Source organism: Polistes canadensis, unplaced genomic scaffold (assembly GCF_001313835.1).
Source record: "Polistes canadensis isolate GaletaPanama2010 unplaced genomic scaffold, ASM131383v1 scaffold_187, whole genome shotgun sequence".
NCBI lineage: Eukaryota > Metazoa > Arthropoda > Insecta > Hymenoptera > Vespidae > Polistes > Polistes canadensis.
Window position 1 is genome coordinate 157,190 of NW_014569734.1, and position 16,323 is coordinate 173,512.

The window sequence follows — 16,323 nt, forward strand, 5'->3', positions numbered from 1 at the left end:
ACATTTGTGAATTTCGACTCGTACGTTAGAATTTCTTAAGTCTTTTTCCGGATCTCATTAATTAAAATAATAATTTTGGCTTGGCTAGTTTCGCGGGTCGATTACCTTTTCTAAATTTAATACCTATTAGATGATATCTCATCGTTTCGATCGTATTGGTTTGCATTTCTAATCATGCTGATTTCAATTTATTTCGTTACGTTCGAAAAAAATATAATTTTTATAATTTAAAATAAAAAAAAATCGAAGTAAAATAATTTACAATATTTCATCGAATTTGTTAATAATTATTGTTTGTTTATATTTAACAAGTTGTTTTTTCTCTTTTAAGTACTAGAAATTTTGTAACATAAATTTATAGCAAGACGTATGCGTATGTTTTTTCGTTTTATTTGTTTTAATTCATTTTAACATAATCGATCGGATTGAATATTTTGGAAAAATTGTTGAATCACTCAAAGGTATAATAACGAGAGAGAATGCCTTAATATAACTTCGAGGTAGCCAGAGAACACTTTTAAACGAAGTTTCTTTCGGCGTTGGACGGTTTCGAATTTTGCAACGACGGTGGTGGAATCGGAGCTACCAATCCTGGAGCAGAGATTACACGGGTAAAGTGCAAGTTATCGAATCGAGTGGGGCGGAGCTCAAACGACGACGTTTTGGTTCCTGGAGGAATTTCGGGATCTTCGATTGCGGATCCTTTTCTAACTGAATCCAGTCTACGATCGGACGTAAAGACGCGTGGAACGAATTCATCCCTGCTTTTTCATATTATTTTTTATATCACAAGGGAAAGCTTTTTTTTTTTTGATAATTGATCTACTCGATCGACCGTTATCGGTCTAACGTACGTTGTTTATTGTGAGTAAAATCTAGAATAAATAATATCGATTGTTTTAAACATAATTCTTGATTTTTAATGTAATTTCGTCTACAAAAATGTGTAGTTTTATTTATATATTTATTGAAGTTCATTTTTAGAGTGCAATAAATCGAATATAAAATATCGATCGCTTGAATAGAATAATTTTTAATTTTTAATATGGTTTTTTTTTTTATTAAGAAAATGTGTATTTTTGTTTAATTTATTTATTAGAATATTTTCTAGAGTGCAGTTAATCGAATTAAAAATATACATTTTTATAAATATAATTATTATTCATTGTTAATATAATTTTATATAAAAATATATGTGTACTTTTGTATTTACTTATTTATTAATTTACTTTTTTTTTTTAAGTGGAGAGTGAATTGAATAAAAGACAAAATCGAAGATGCCACAGCCGGCTCACGAAACGAAAAACATTCTTACCACTTACTTGATCCTCATTTTACTTTTGATCTCATTATGGTTACTTTACTCGGGGATATTTTAATCCCTTACAATTATTTTTTTTTCTCATAATGGTATGTAAAAAAAGATTTCACATATTTAAAATCGTACATTTTATTTTATTTTAAATTTATTTTCTTTAAACGATTTTTTTAGGGTTGAAGCATGAAAGACGAAGAATGCGAGTTTCTCGAAGATTGGGCAACTTTCTTCGTTGATATAAAATGAGAATTGAAACATCAATTAAACGTTTCCAGATTCTTCTTGATCTCGCTGTCGGAATACGATCACCGATTTGCAATCACGCAATATTTAATTTAAGTTTTAATTAAGTTTTAATAATCGAAACGAAATAATATGTCAAGGAAAAGAAAAAAAATGGATTTTTAATTAATTCTGTACGGAAGACGTGTGGAAGTGAGTGAAATTATTATAATTAGAATGCAATATATATTTCTATGATTGTGCCAATTTATAGAAAGTGTGAAACATTAATAAATGTTCAAGATAAAAACATGTACGTGCGCGCGAGCGCGTGCGCGCGTGTGTGTATGTACGATCGAATGAATGTTAATACATGTTCGTAACGCGTTAATGTATTCAATGTTTAAAAAAGTGTGTGTGAAAATAATGGACGACGATTATTTATATAAGGAAAGATCCTACGATTTACGTGTCAAAAATTTGATCTAAAAAAAACATGTGAAATTGAAACAAAAATTCTGCTTGAAATATTTTACGCTTGCAGAAAACGTTGGACGCTATCAAATTGGAATGAATGAAATTTGTGTTGTTAACGTATATTCGAATTATTATAATATATAATAATTATATAACCGAATATAAAAAAAATATAATTTTGTATAGCGTAATATATATGTAGAGAAAAATTTAACACAATTTTATTTTAAATTTAACGAGTCAATGTGGCCATGAAGATGAAAAGAAGAAAAAATTCAAAAAAACTAGGTATGTGTATACAAGCTTTGTCTTTGTGCTGAAAAAATTAAGTAAACGTTTTGGTTAAACGGACGATGAACACGGAAAGTGTGGGTGTTAATACGAAAATAGCAGATACTTTCGGTTCTTCAGAGTGTTTCACTGTTTCATTACTATGTACGTACACATATACTTACGTAAGTAGTTGTGTATAGGAGAGGAAAATCAGTAATTTCTATATCCGATCCAAAAATAATCCGTTAAGAAGAAACGTAGGAACATCGATGTTCCTCATCTCGAGTTGTTCCAACTAAAAAAGCAATAAATATCGACTGAATAGAGTGTTTATTCCATCCTTCGTTTAACACACGAAAATGATTGCTTACATAAGTTCTTATAAATCTTAAAAGTTCCGGAAATATGTGTGTACCATAGATAACGCAAGATTACTTCTATTAAAAGGAAAAACTTTCAAGTATTTTTCATCGAAAATTTATCAAATACTATAATTGGAGATTAGTATTATGTAACGAAAAACAATATATTGGAATCCTATTAGTAAACTAATTTTAATTTTTAATTTGTTTTTTTTTTTCTAAAGAGACTTTTGGGATACCCTATATATAAAAGTAATAATTAAATTAATTCATTTCATATTGGTCTTGTTGATCATTTATTTAACTCAAAGATAAATAATATTATTTTTCATGGTCACGTGCTCAATTGCGTTGATTAATAATTGATACCTGTCGTGTGACAAGAGCTTCGTGATAATCATCGTGGTGGAATACATCGTAGTGGTAATATCGTTTTTTATAATAAATAATTTTACATTTGAGCTCGTGGTAAGACTGGCAAATGGCCACCACGTTCCAGTAATCGCTGGAAATAGATCTACTTGATGTGAATTTGGGTCGTTCCAAATACTATTATAGCATTCTGTTAAATATCATTTCTGAATGAATCCAAATTGAAATTGAAATATAAAACAGAAGAGAAATCGAGATTATTTTTTTAAATGAATTATAATTGATTGTTTTTCTTATTATTTTTATTTCAATTTAATTGAGAGGTGCGAACAGTAAAATCGGTCGATATTTCACAGAAAGTTATTCAAATATTATTTTATATTTATAACAATGCTGATTATTTAACCATGTTTTTTAACTTAATTATTACGAGTTTGTTTTTTCGAACAAATATCACGACAAAGAAGATAAACGAAATATATGATTTCTACAGCACTAAGGATACTACAACCAAGAAACAGGCTGAATATTCCACCAACTTCAGCTGAAATAAATGACATTTAATATTATATAACCAAGAAACTTTTTGCCCTTTCTACATTTGTATACTTGTTTATTTTTGTTGATTAAAACGGCACGTATTATTTTTTGTTTATTACCTGATATTCTAATATATAATACATGATATCTTAACCGGATTAAATAACCGAGAATGGTTGTGCCGTTATAATTAACAAAAGTAAACTAGATTAAAATAAACGACAGATAAGAAAATATATTTTGAATTAATCAACGTATGAGATTAAATTTAATAAGTTTATTCATTAATACGAATGCAATATTAAACGATTATCAAAATTGTTGAAAATATTCAATACCAAGATTTTTCCAATTGACGGATGCAGGCTGTGTGTGGAAGATCGTAAAAAAATCCATTTTCCAAAACACCTTTAAAACCGTATGACTAGCCGTTAAATGTTGACTGTAAATAAAAAATTCTTTTTGATTTTATTACTTAAGATAATTATCTTACATAATATTCTTATATATGATATGTAAGATTATTATCTTATACTTATTATCATACATGAATATTATCTAAAATGATTTTTTAGGGAAACGTATATAGAAATTATTTTTTCTCAATATTTTAATTTTAATATCTTTTCCTTTCACCAAAGGAATCTACGAGTTTAGAAATTATCGTTTTATGAAGGTTACCTGGTTTTATTACGAACGAGTTTTCTTGTTCTACGTTTGACGTAAGATAAACGTCTATAAAAATATTTATATTCAATTTTGAATCAGCTACTAGCAAATAAGAATATTTCGAACCTTTGTTAATAAGAATTGTACAATAATGCGAATACGTGGATGGGTTGTAAAGTTTTTAGTTTAACACAGAAACAATTATTTTTTTTTCGATCAATTTATTTAAAAACAAAATAAAAGTCTTCATTATAGAGACTCGAAACTTTTCAAACCCATTTTCGTATTTGTTTAATAATTAATTATTGTGAAAAACTTACTACATCGGTGACACAGACAATTGTGTATTTTTCAAGTAATATTTGGACGTTGATACCTTGTAAATTGTATCTTCGCAAAGATTTGAACAAAAACAGGTGTCGTAATTAACGGACTGTACTTTATTCTTATATTTAACTAAACACTCGGCATCTTTCAAATCGCATATCTGGATAAAAAAAGATAAATGGATTATATCTATTACGTTTCGACGTTAATTCATACCAATTAATATCATTAATAATTTATTATACCCGTAACGAAGTATAATTTGCCATCGGTGCGTAAATGTATCTAACACAACCACACATTTTATATATTTCAGTGATCTTACAATCAACGAAACAATTAGATTGGTGATATTGGTTAAAAAAACGTAAGTTGCTTTTCTGGGTGTTGGGAATGCACTCGAGTTCTAAGTTACCGTTGAAATAAGTGTGATAAACATTTGGTGGTTTCTTTTTAATAATTGGTTGCACTCTTAACTAGAACAAAAACAAAATAAAAATATCAGCCAAATAATCGTCAAATATTAAACAATTCATTTAGATTATTCATTTCATTGTAACGAACTTCTAATTCTTGTCCTTTCTGCAAGGGATATCCAACAGTCTCGGAGTTTGGATAAGACATCGTGTGATGAACAAATACCTGCACAACAAATTCGTTTATTTATATATGTTTATGTTACAGTACATACGTGGGTTGGTTGAAAAATTTTAAGCCTAAAGTAGAAATAATTTTTGTTTTCGGTCAAATTCACTCATTTTTTGACATAGGCTGAACTATTCAATTCACCCTCATATAAATTGATTAAATATCGTACCAAAAGTTTGACGGTGTTTACAAAATAGGTTCTCTTAGTTTCGTTCTCTTCGAAAAATAAATCACGATTGAATATTATAGTGAGGCCAGATTTTGATCCAGTTTTAACCGAGTGAAGTACGGGTACTTCTTGGAAACGTCTACAAATTTTAAGATTGTTTGTAAATTATTTATAAGATTTAGATATCTTATCTATGAAATGAATCATTTATTATGAAAGTGGTTGTAAGTCTAGTTTGGAAAAAAACAATTAAAAAGAAACACATAATTTTTATTGAATGTAAATAAAACATCAAAATTTGGTGTTCTTTTTTTCAATTTTATTCAAAAGTGAACTTACAACACTTTCATAATAATTAGTCGATTAATTTTGTTATCTTACATGTTATATTTCATGAGATATTCTAAATAATAATTGTAAGAACAGCAAATCCCATGATAGGTATAAGATTGTTTAATATTATCAGTACAATTAATTTGCTGTCCGTGCCACCAACAAGATTCGATCATATCTTTGCAAGGTTTGATGGCTCCCAAAAAATCAGTGAATGTCCATTGATTTATTTTTAAAAGTGCATTATATTTGTTCAAACGGTTTGGATGTCTAACTATATCTGGCGTAGTTATATCAGTTCCATATCTGTAAAAAAAGAAAATTATTGTCATAACATTTTGGTAAAATACAAAGTACATTTAGTATATTTTTTTGATTTACTTAATGAAGAACATCGCTTCCTCGTTGCTCATATTAGCAGGTAATTTAATATTTTTCATTAAATCCAATTGGGTTTTAAGCATAGTTGACGTGGTAGGGCAAATTGTTATCGCTGGAAATGGAGCGTTGATAATCGGTGAATGAAATGTTTCGATGCGAAGTTCGGTCGGATTATTTTCCAAGTTTATCAAAAATTTGTTCAACATAATATTCACACCTATTAAAATACATAGACATAATTATATTGAAATTTGATGATTATCAAGAACATTTGTAAACCATTTATCTAATTTTATTGTTTTAAATCGGACCGAAAAATCCAGCGACCATTATGATAAGCCATAGAAATTTTCCAATAGAACTTTTAACGATACTTTGCATTCCGATATATTTAACACCGTGTATAGAACTGGATTCGGTGAAATCTTGAAGAATTTTTTTGACCGAACGTTTTTTGCGATCTGCGTTTGCCGAAATTAGCGTTGACTTGTTTTTTTTCAACATCATTTGATTATTAATCTTTCTGATGTCACGAATACTTTGCTTGAATTGTTCATTGCTGTTGAATTTTTCCTGAAACAGAATATTCTTTCTATTAGTCAAAGTTTAATGATAAGTTTTTGCTAATAAAACAAAAAATTACACAAAAAAATATTATTATAATACTAAAATTACCATAATTTTTGTCGATGTGCTTATTACCAACTTCCTCTTGTCAACTTAAATCGAATGTGTTTGCTGTTTGCTGAATGTGGTGAAAATCTAGCGTGCAACTACGCGTTTATGTGCTTTTTCTCGTTGGAAATAAATTATTCAAATAATTCGTGCTATGGGTATTATCATCTTTCAAATCGCCATTGTATGCATTCGTATTTCAATTATTAATATCAGTAGTAAAGATATAAATAAAAATAATCGACATTTATATAGAAATATAAAGAAAAAAGAAACAACGAACATATTAATAAGAATTCGTTTTGTGATGATCGTTTTAAAATACGACATCGATTTTTTATTTACAATTTGTCGATAAAAATTTCTTTTTTTTTTTTTTTTTTTTTTCTTTTAAAACAGACAACTACGCTTTAAACAGAACGTACAAATAAATAAGTGCATGCTTTCGGAGATATAAAAATATGCCTATTTACAATATAAGAAATCTTTTTGTTTCTTATGAAAAATCACTCTTAAAAAATAATCTTTTTTTTTTCCCTTCTTTACAGAAAGATATTTTTCCAACGACGCATATACATATATAATATATATATATATAAATATATTCTAACAACTTATGAATTGAACTTGTAAAAACAATAGAAACGTATCACCGCGATCAGTATGAGATATGAAGATGAGTCTTCATAGATTGTTGCTAAAAGTCTTGAAAGAGTGCTAATTGGTCAGCTGGTAATGCTGGTTGTGAACGCCAATCGGTTTCAGGATAATCATCAAAACAACTTGGATCACCAGGTGCTTTAACTCTTGGCCTGATCGGTGGTGTCAAAGCTCTCTGAGGTACCTGTTTGTGATTGGTTTATAATAAAACAATAATGAGTTATTCTCGATTGTTGTATTGCGATAAGAAATAAATAAGAAAATGAATGAAGTACCAAGGGCCACTCGACCAACTTGAACCAACGATGCCTCTTAACATCTTCAGCACCTTGTCTCATATTTCCTAATCTTTTAGTTCTGTCTGCTATGAGTAATTTCTTGATGAGATCTTTCGCGATAGGATCCATGTGTTTAGGCCACTCTATTCTACCGCTTAATATTTTCTCATATATTCCAAAAGGATTATCATCGAAGAACGGTGGGAAGCCAGCCAACATTTCGTAAATTAGGACACCCAAAGCCCACCAATCTACTGCTTTGTTGTGTCCTTTATTCTGAATGATTTCCGGTGCCAAATATTCCGGCGTACCGCAAAGAGTCCACGTTCTGAAAATGTTCACGTTATTTTTTTTAACCAAGAAAAAGAAAAAGAAAAAGAAGAAGGGAATTTCAAATCTTTTTAGCAACGATTTGAACTACAATTAAGTAGACCGAGTTGATTGACAGATGTAAATACTAGTCAAAAAATCCCCGTAGAATTATAGGGTGATTATTATGACAGTAGAAAAAGATTAACCCAATTGAAATTACGCCAAAAGAAATGTGAGATATGATTTCTTCTTTTTTTTTTTTGTAAATCAAAAAAACCAGTAGAATAAATTAAACCGATTTTACCTGTCGGTTAGTTTTTTCGAGAAACCAAAGTCGGTAATTTTAAGATGTCCTTGGCTATCGAGGAGAAGATTTTCAGGTTTTAAGTCTCTGTAAATGATGTGTTTGCTGTGAAGGTATTCCAATGCGCAAACAATTTCAGCCGCGTAAAAGCAACTGGTCGGTCCCGAAAATCTTCCGGCTGCTCTTAAATAAGAAAATAATTCACCACCGGCTACAAATTCGAATAGCATGTAAAGTCTTGCCTCGTCTCTGCCACTCCAAAGCCTGGAAAAGAAACAGAGACGACAATTGCTTTTGAGAAATCCGTTTCTCTCGTCCTCCTTTTGCTTTCTTTCTCTGCGAATAGCTAATCTCTATTTAATAGTGCGAATCGTTTAAACGAGCTTCTACCCGATATTACTTTGCTAGATTTCTAATTACGCTTTTCTCTTCATGCTACTCTTTGTATTATTATAAAATAATTTTTTATGATGGATATACGTGTGTTGATAGAAGTAAATAATATTTTTAAGGATATTAGATGTTAATACAATTTTTGTTTAATAGTCACAAAATAATGTTAATTTATCTTACGATTTATATTTTATAATACACGACACTGTGATAATTATACGCGGATGTTTCCACACAATTTAATCATAAAATGTATTTTCTCTCAAATATAAGCGTATGTCGAAGTAATTCAGGCGTGTATCCGTGTTATTGTTAGGAACAAAACAAATTACAATGTACTAGTTTTAACTATGAACAGGATAACTGTTTTAATAAATAAAAACAATATTATTTGATGAAATCATTTGAATTTGTTTCTATTCATAAAAGTCATTGTGTTTGATACATTTAAAAAGGTACTTTTAAATTTGTTGAAATCTGTCAAAAGAATGAACGAAACGATTGAACAAAAGATACCTATGCTTACATGTTGACGATGAAGGGGTGATTGACCTCTTTCAGTACCGTGATCTCATTTCGAACATGCTCGACTTGTTTCAGTCTGATCACGTCGGCCATTGAGAGTATCTTCAATGCGAGAGGTTTTCCACGATGTCTGCATAATACAACTCTACCAAATGTTCCGGTACCTGGAAAATATACGTGACAGATGTTCTTGAAAAAAAGAAAAAAAATGGAAATCAAAAGAAAGAAAGAAAGAAAGAAAGAAAGAAAAGAAAAGTCGAAAAGTCGACGATGCATTTTGTAATGACACCCAATTATCAACGCTTTCTCTGTTCGTTTAAATACGAGAGAAACATTTAGCACACGGAATTTGTTTATAGCATGCTTTCCAATAAAGATGATTGCGATGATCAAAGTTGGTGAGGATTAACGCACCGTGACTAATTAACCCGAACGTGTCTCGGTTGGTAATAAATGGGTGGAAGTGGGGATGGTGGGAATACAAGTAGTTGAATTTGGCGAGCAAATTAATCGCTTCGTTGCAAAACAAAAATAATACACACACACACACATACACACAGAGACGTATAATTTCTTTCTTTCCTCGTATCTTTCTCAGCGTTACTTTTATCGGAGACACAAATTATCGAAGAAATGACTATGTTTAGAACGGCGCGGTTTTCTATAGATAGTTTCTCTCAAACGAATTTGGCAGCATGAGCTTACAGGAAGATTCGTGAGGAACATTCGTGTCTGCCTTTTACACGGTAACGACCACTGAGGTCTGCCAACGACAGCTGACAACAGGTGTCGATCGGTGTGGAACAACGCCGGCAGTACGAATTTCCGGCGATGGCGTAGGTGCGCTTTAAATACGATCATTTTTATTCTAACCAACCGATCATTTTCAGATTATAAATGTATGTATATATCGTTAATCTATTCATATATATATATATATATTTATATAATAGACGTATGTACTATCTTTACTATAAATCTTTCTAACAACCATTTCGTCAGTGTTTTCGATTCCAAAAGTTCGACTAAAAAAATTATGTTATTGCTGATTTATTTTACATTTTAATATAAATATATTATTTTTTTTTCTTGCGAGATTATATGAAATCGTATGTTTAATACATACACACACAAACACATGTATTTAGCGTAACAGTCCACATCATGGAAAATGTTAAGTTTATTTTCCACGGAACTACGACGAGAGTCCTATGAATTATTTTTGCTTTCTGTTCGAATATCGAATACGAATAACCAAGAGACACGAGCATGTTTTACTCTCTCTTTCTCTGGGGGGTTTTGAGTGTCAGGCCACCGAGTTCTATGAATTGTTTTTTTTTCTTTTATTTTTTTTTTATATAACTCGTGGACACTCGAGAACGGTTTGGTTTTGATCCAAAAGCTTGTTACACGTCTCAAAGAAGAACAGCACATCTGTTTCGAGAGATCGATCTAATTCCGTTCATTCGTATGTTATTTTACGAGGATGAGAATCGAGCTTTTAAACGAGCTTACGTGATAAAATATTAATGTGTCTTTATTGTGAAATGATTTGTTTGGCTTAAAAACTTAGATACCCGTCTGTTCCGGGACTTTCTTTCACGAGAAAAGTTAATCCTCGATATTTCCTCATTGAATTTCCTAATTGAATTTTAGTTGGATACGTTTAAACTTCAATCGAAACGAGAACGTGCCGATACAAATTTTTTTTTTTTTTTTACTAGCCTACCGAATTAACACTTGCTTCCTGAAACTTGTTTCGTCTTTTTCGTTCCCGCGTGTAATTCGAATTTAACGAGCAGTTAAATATATTATTGTGAGAAAGAGATGCTCCTCTCACTTTCCAATGACCCACTTCTTCTTCTTCTTCTTTTTCATTTTTTTCTTTTTTCTTTCTTATTTCATTAGTAATTCCATTTTCAAGAGATCGAATCTTTTACGAGATTACGCAAGAATTCGTTTCTTTTTATTTTCTTCTTTTTTTTTCTTTTTTAATTTTAAACGATAAAACAACAAATTTATATTCGGTTGTAACATATCTGAGCGTGCTGAAAAGTTTTGAGCCTAACAGATTTAGAAACAATTATGTTTTCGGTCAAAGTAAACAAAATTTTAAGAATAGACACAAAACTTGTCAACTTATTCTCAAATATTATTTCAATTATATATTTTCTATTTAATATAATATAAAATAAAAAAAAAAGAGAGAAAAGTATATTAAAATTAGATGTAAAACAAAATTTTCTTATATAAATTGTATCGAATTTTCTCTTCGTTTTATTTAGAAAGATGTAATATAATAATGAAAATCTAGCGTACATCTCGGAGAGAATCGGCAACGTCTGGTAGCGGATCATATCGCCAAAGGGGATTACCGTTGTCTCGAAACCGGTTCGCCGATTTATTTTTCGATCTCGTGAGTCATTGATAAACAAAGTATAAAACAAAAGTAAAATTCAGAGAGAACAGAGACAGAAAAACAAGGAAGAAGAAGAAGAGGAAGAAGAAGAAGAAGAAAAAGAAAAAGATGGGGAGAGGGAATTGGGAACTCACCGATTGTTTTGACGATTTCCATGTCATCGATGTCGTATCGGGGTGAGTCCTCTTGTGAGCCCTCTTCGTCCGACGTCGTGTCTCCGGACATCTTTTCGAATGAACTGTGGGAGATCCCGCGTAAAAGATTTCAAGAAAAGATGAAGAGAAAGACCAAGAGTGAAAGAGTGAGCGGGTTTCTGTGAGTGAGTGAGTGAGAGAGAGAGAAAGAGAAAGTTTTTGTGATTTATTTCTTTCGTTAGAGAGTTCTCTCTCAGTCAGAGGCTCTCGCAACACGTGGAGAGAGGAAAGAGAGGAGAAAAGCTGGTTCAACGATCCACCCGCAGTCGGGTATTCTTAGATCACCCAGAGCAAGCAACCAACAGTCTATCTTGTAACTCTCTCCTTTCGACCCTTTTCGCAAAACTGTACTTAAGGTATTTTCTCTCTTTTATTTTCTTTTTTTTTTAAATAAAATTATTTAGGTCCCTTAAATGTTTATTTTTTCTTCTTCTTCTTCTTCTTAAATCGAGTATGTGTAGATTAATTCGATCGAATGTTCCTATCCACGTAGAAAAGTCTTAAAATAATCGTCAAGTATTCGATCGATCGATTCGACTAAAGTTTTATTGCACGACACGCACGGTTAACGACTACTACCATCAAATTACAACGCAGGAGAGAAAGTCGAAGTGTCACTCGAATAGTTAAAGAGTTAGACGCGCACCTTTCACGTAAGATCACGGAATGTTTATTTTTTTTTTTGGTTTCCCTCTTTTCTCTATCGTTCACTGTTACTCTCCTCAACGATGATTTTCCTTAATTCCCAAGTAATTTTTCATTAGGATACACAAATTTTGACAATTAACGTACAAATTTCATCTCTTCTCTTTTGTATATTAATTTTTTCTTGCACTATCGTTTAGGAAGGAAAAAGAAAAAAAAATAGAAAAATAAATACACGACACTCGTCGTATATTTTTGTATAAATCGATGCACGTATTTATACGCGATAATATTTATTTACAATATCTATCACAGCTTTCTCGACTCGTAATCGAATAAAATAATCTCTTATCGGTTCGTAAAAAAGAGAATAAAAAAAATACAAAATAAACAATAAAGAAAACAATACGACGAAAATGATGATAACAAAAATTGTTATAAAATGTCACGTGGTAGGTGAAAAAATCCAACGAGGAAATATATTCACCGATCCGTCGTCTGACATTATCCGAGACTCACTGGCACCGATTTCTCCTCATCGAGGTAATGGAGGAGGAATAGGTGGGGGTGGTGGTGGCAGTGGAAAAGGTGGAGCAGGAGGAGGACGAGGATGAGGAGGAGGAGGAGGAGGGGGAGGAGGTGGTAGAGAGAAGTAAAAGGCGAAGTAGAAGATGAAGGAAAGAAGAAGAAGAAGAAGAAGAAGAACAAGAACAAGAAGAAGGAAGAGGAAAGAATATTATATTGAACGTTCGAACGCGAAATCGTAACTCGGTCTCATTCGTTTCTCGTTCGCGTCGTGTTTTTAATGACAGTTTCGAAGAAGGATACCCTTCGATTCGTTTCTCTTCTCTCGCATGATCTCTCTCTGAGCGTACCCGATGCCAACCAGAACTAAACTGGTCACCGGTTGATCTCAAAAGGATCTCACTCTCTTCCATCTTCCTCCTCTCATCGTTCTTTCCATCCGACCCCCTTTAACTCAATCTTTCCCTTGACCTCTCCGTCCCTTTCTCTCAGCATCTTCCTCCCCTCCCCTCCCTTCACCCCTTTACTCTTTCTCTCTCTATCTCTTTCTCTTTTTCACAGACTCTCACCGAGCATCTGAAATCTCTTTCTTAGCAAGCAACCTCCACCGCTGCCGTCGCTGATTTATAAGCAGCAAAAACGGATCGCGGAAGATCCGTACTTTCGTACTAAACCGTCCTCCATCTCTATCCATCTTTCTAAATTTCTATCTTTTTATCTCTTTCTCTTTTTCGTTTTCTCATTTTCTTACCATCGAGACGGCTTTCAAAAATACGAAATTAGACTCGAAAAGCGTGAGCGGTGGTGAATGCTCGTCATCGGACTGCTATACTAACGGAGGATGAAGAGCTGCTTGACTGGATTTAATAAGAAAATTGCAAAATAGATCGTGACAATTTTTAGAAAATCTTTCTAATCCCTCTCTTTCTCTCTCTCTCTTTCTCTTTTATAATATGAGTATATCTATATATATACATACGTGATTCAGCTGATGTGAGATGAGTCGAACTTCCTTTTCGATTATCTCTACGACTTATAAATATAATCTTATTAGCTTAACCAATAAGTCCATGTGCAGTTTTATTTATTTAGAACAAAACTGTACGGATTTATTGATCAATTCAATAATTGAATGGGTGTCAAGAAGAAAAGTCTATGTAACACACACTGCAAATTAGTTAGACAGAACAACACAATTAAACACAGGCCCTTCTTCTGGACAATCTTTCAATTATTGTTTAATTTTTGTTACTATTTGGGAATCAGATATACATTTTTATTAATTATACATTTGTTCGTTTATAAGTATGTAATTTTTGGTGTTACATATCTCTTGAACTGTTAGAAATAAAATAAAAATATGTTTTTTCTATACGACGAGACATTTATGCCGTTCATATTCGAATGACCATCGGCTGATTTGTAATATCCTTCGAAAATTCGCTTATTTTTGATTTTGGCGATATTCCAGATGCATTTAGCCACCCGCCGTGTCGATCCGGCACGTCGACCGACGGGCTTTTATCGATATCCCGTCGTTCGATCTTTCCTCGCATAACGATTATCGTAAATCATAGAAAGAGAGTTTCGATAGATAGACACGCTCATAGCGGAACACTCTTTCTCTCTCTTTTTGTGTTTTTTTGTTTTTTTTTTACCATCAAAAATAATAATGAAAATTATTTTAAATGAATACTTTTTTTTTCCTTTTCTTTTTTTTCTGGAGATCAAACAGTTTTCTTAGAACACGGATAATTTGTCGTGTTATATATATATTGCGCGTTAAAATAATTAAACTACCAACTATCATCATTTATATAATATTATATAATATTACGTTGAGAGAAATATTCTATGTTTATCTTCGCTAAAAATAAGAAAAGAAATAAAGATAAAATAAAAAATAAGATGATTGCAGTTATTAGAACGTGTGTATACGATAGATAGGCGGTGCACACACACACACACACACACACACACACAAGTTTATTCATTTCTGACTTATTATTTCTATCGTATCTATTGCGTAAAAATATGGGGTCTCTTTCTCTCTCTCTCACTCTCTCTCTTCCCTTGTCGATGATACTATAATTATAAATAATAAAAGTACTTTGACGAAGTAGAATTGCAATGCTGACTTGCACGCAATTAAGATATGCCGTACGACTAGAACACTTAATTAACATAACTCCGCATAGTATATAAGAGACATACTAATTGCAAATTTATTGAACACATTGCGAGTAAATTATTAAATTTTCCTTTTCTTTTTTTCCATTTTCTGTTGTTGCGTTGAAAATTGTTCGTGTCACGAATCTTGTACAGGAACGAACCTGGAAAATCTTGTTGTTTTGTGCTACATCGTTTTAAACGTTTACGATGTTTTCTTTTCTGTCTCAGAGATCATTAGCGTAAACCGAACTGAAAATAATAGCTTCCTAGAAAATCGTTTTTGCAGATTCATTCTCTTGCCAAGACACAAGTGACTTTAATTATGTTTCTCCCAGCTTTGTATTAAAACTAATTCTCTCTCTTCCTCCATCCCCCCCCCCCATCACAATCATCGCAACCGACGACACCACCTTTGCCTCTTTCTCGACCTTCTTCTTTTTTCTTTTTCTGATGTTTTATAAGTTTTCAAATGGTTTTCTTGGTTGATCGTATTGTTCCCAGGTTGTATTCAACATTTTCTAATCTTTTTCCTTTCCTTTTTCTCTCGTTTTAGTTCTCGTTGACCGGAAACTACAAAACAAAGAAACATTATTAACTCAAAAAAAGAAAAAAGAAAAATTGTAAATCTGTTCAAGCAACTAAACGCGATTAAACGTTACCCTTCGTTTCGGTCAACATTATTTTTGGCTACTCGTCGGTTCGACGATGACGTCCGTTGAAAAAGTGTAGATGACATCCTCGAAGACGAACCGTTTTTACGAACCGTTCTGTTTAACCATTTTTTCAAGTTTCAACCTCATTAATATCTTGCACAGTATAATCAGTATCCTCATGAAAAAAAGTCACAATTAATTTATTTCTTCATTTTATACTTTATTCTATTCTCGTATGTACACGAGTGGATCGAAAAATTTTGAGTCTAACGTTGGAACAATTTTCTTTCCCGTTTAAAACTCACTATTATTTTGTGACGTAGTCTCAAAATTTATTGTTGGAAAGGTATAAGCTCAAAACTTTTCGATCCATCCTCATACATTAGTCTCATATTTTTTCGTCAACTTTGAATTTCATCGATGTCCTCGTTAAAAATTTCGTAATTTATTTCTTATTCGTCATTCATTATTCTTACT

At 31.7% G+C, this 16,323-nt stretch overlaps 2 protein-coding genes and 1 long non-coding RNA gene across 3 annotated transcripts; 1 reads left to right on the forward strand and 2 right to left on the reverse strand.

The window, feature by feature from the left end:
- Window positions 1-719: 719 nt before the first annotated feature.
- On the forward strand, window positions 720-2,127 carry LOC106789493. Its single transcript, XR_001381997.1, has 3 exons — window positions 720-864; window positions 1,244-1,410; window positions 1,493-2,127. It is a non-coding gene; the product is annotated as an uncharacterized LOC106789493 (long non-coding RNA).
- Window positions 2,128-3,327: 1,200 nt separating this feature from the next.
- On the reverse strand, window positions 3,328-6,421 carry LOC106789492 (sodium channel protein Nach-like). The gene is made up of 9 exons (XM_014753721.1): window positions 6,403-6,421; window positions 6,092-6,308; window positions 5,759-6,016; window positions 5,378-5,516; window positions 5,125-5,202; window positions 4,806-5,036; window positions 4,554-4,720; window positions 3,903-4,006; window positions 3,328-3,568 (listed from the first exon to the last, which is right to left on the reverse strand). Exons 1-9 carry the CDS (start codon window positions 6,419-6,421, stop codon window positions 3,444-3,446), a joined length of 1,338 nt encoding a protein of 445 aa, XP_014609207.1. The 3' UTR covers window positions 3,328-3,443.
- A 915-nt stretch (window positions 6,422-7,336) lies between these two features.
- Window positions 7,337-13,143, reverse strand: LOC106789515 (protein kinase DC2). The gene is made up of 6 exons (XM_014753789.1): window positions 12,984-13,143; window positions 11,792-12,588; window positions 9,240-9,402; window positions 8,321-8,584; window positions 7,702-8,032; window positions 7,337-7,610 (listed from the first exon to the last, which is right to left on the reverse strand). The coding sequence occupies exons 2-6, from the start codon at window positions 11,880-11,882 to the stop codon at window positions 7,464-7,466; spliced, it is 996 nt and encodes a 331-aa protein (XP_014609275.1). The 5' UTR covers window positions 11,883-12,588; window positions 12,984-13,143; the 3' UTR covers window positions 7,337-7,463.
- Window positions 13,144-16,323: the final 3,180 nt, after the last annotated feature.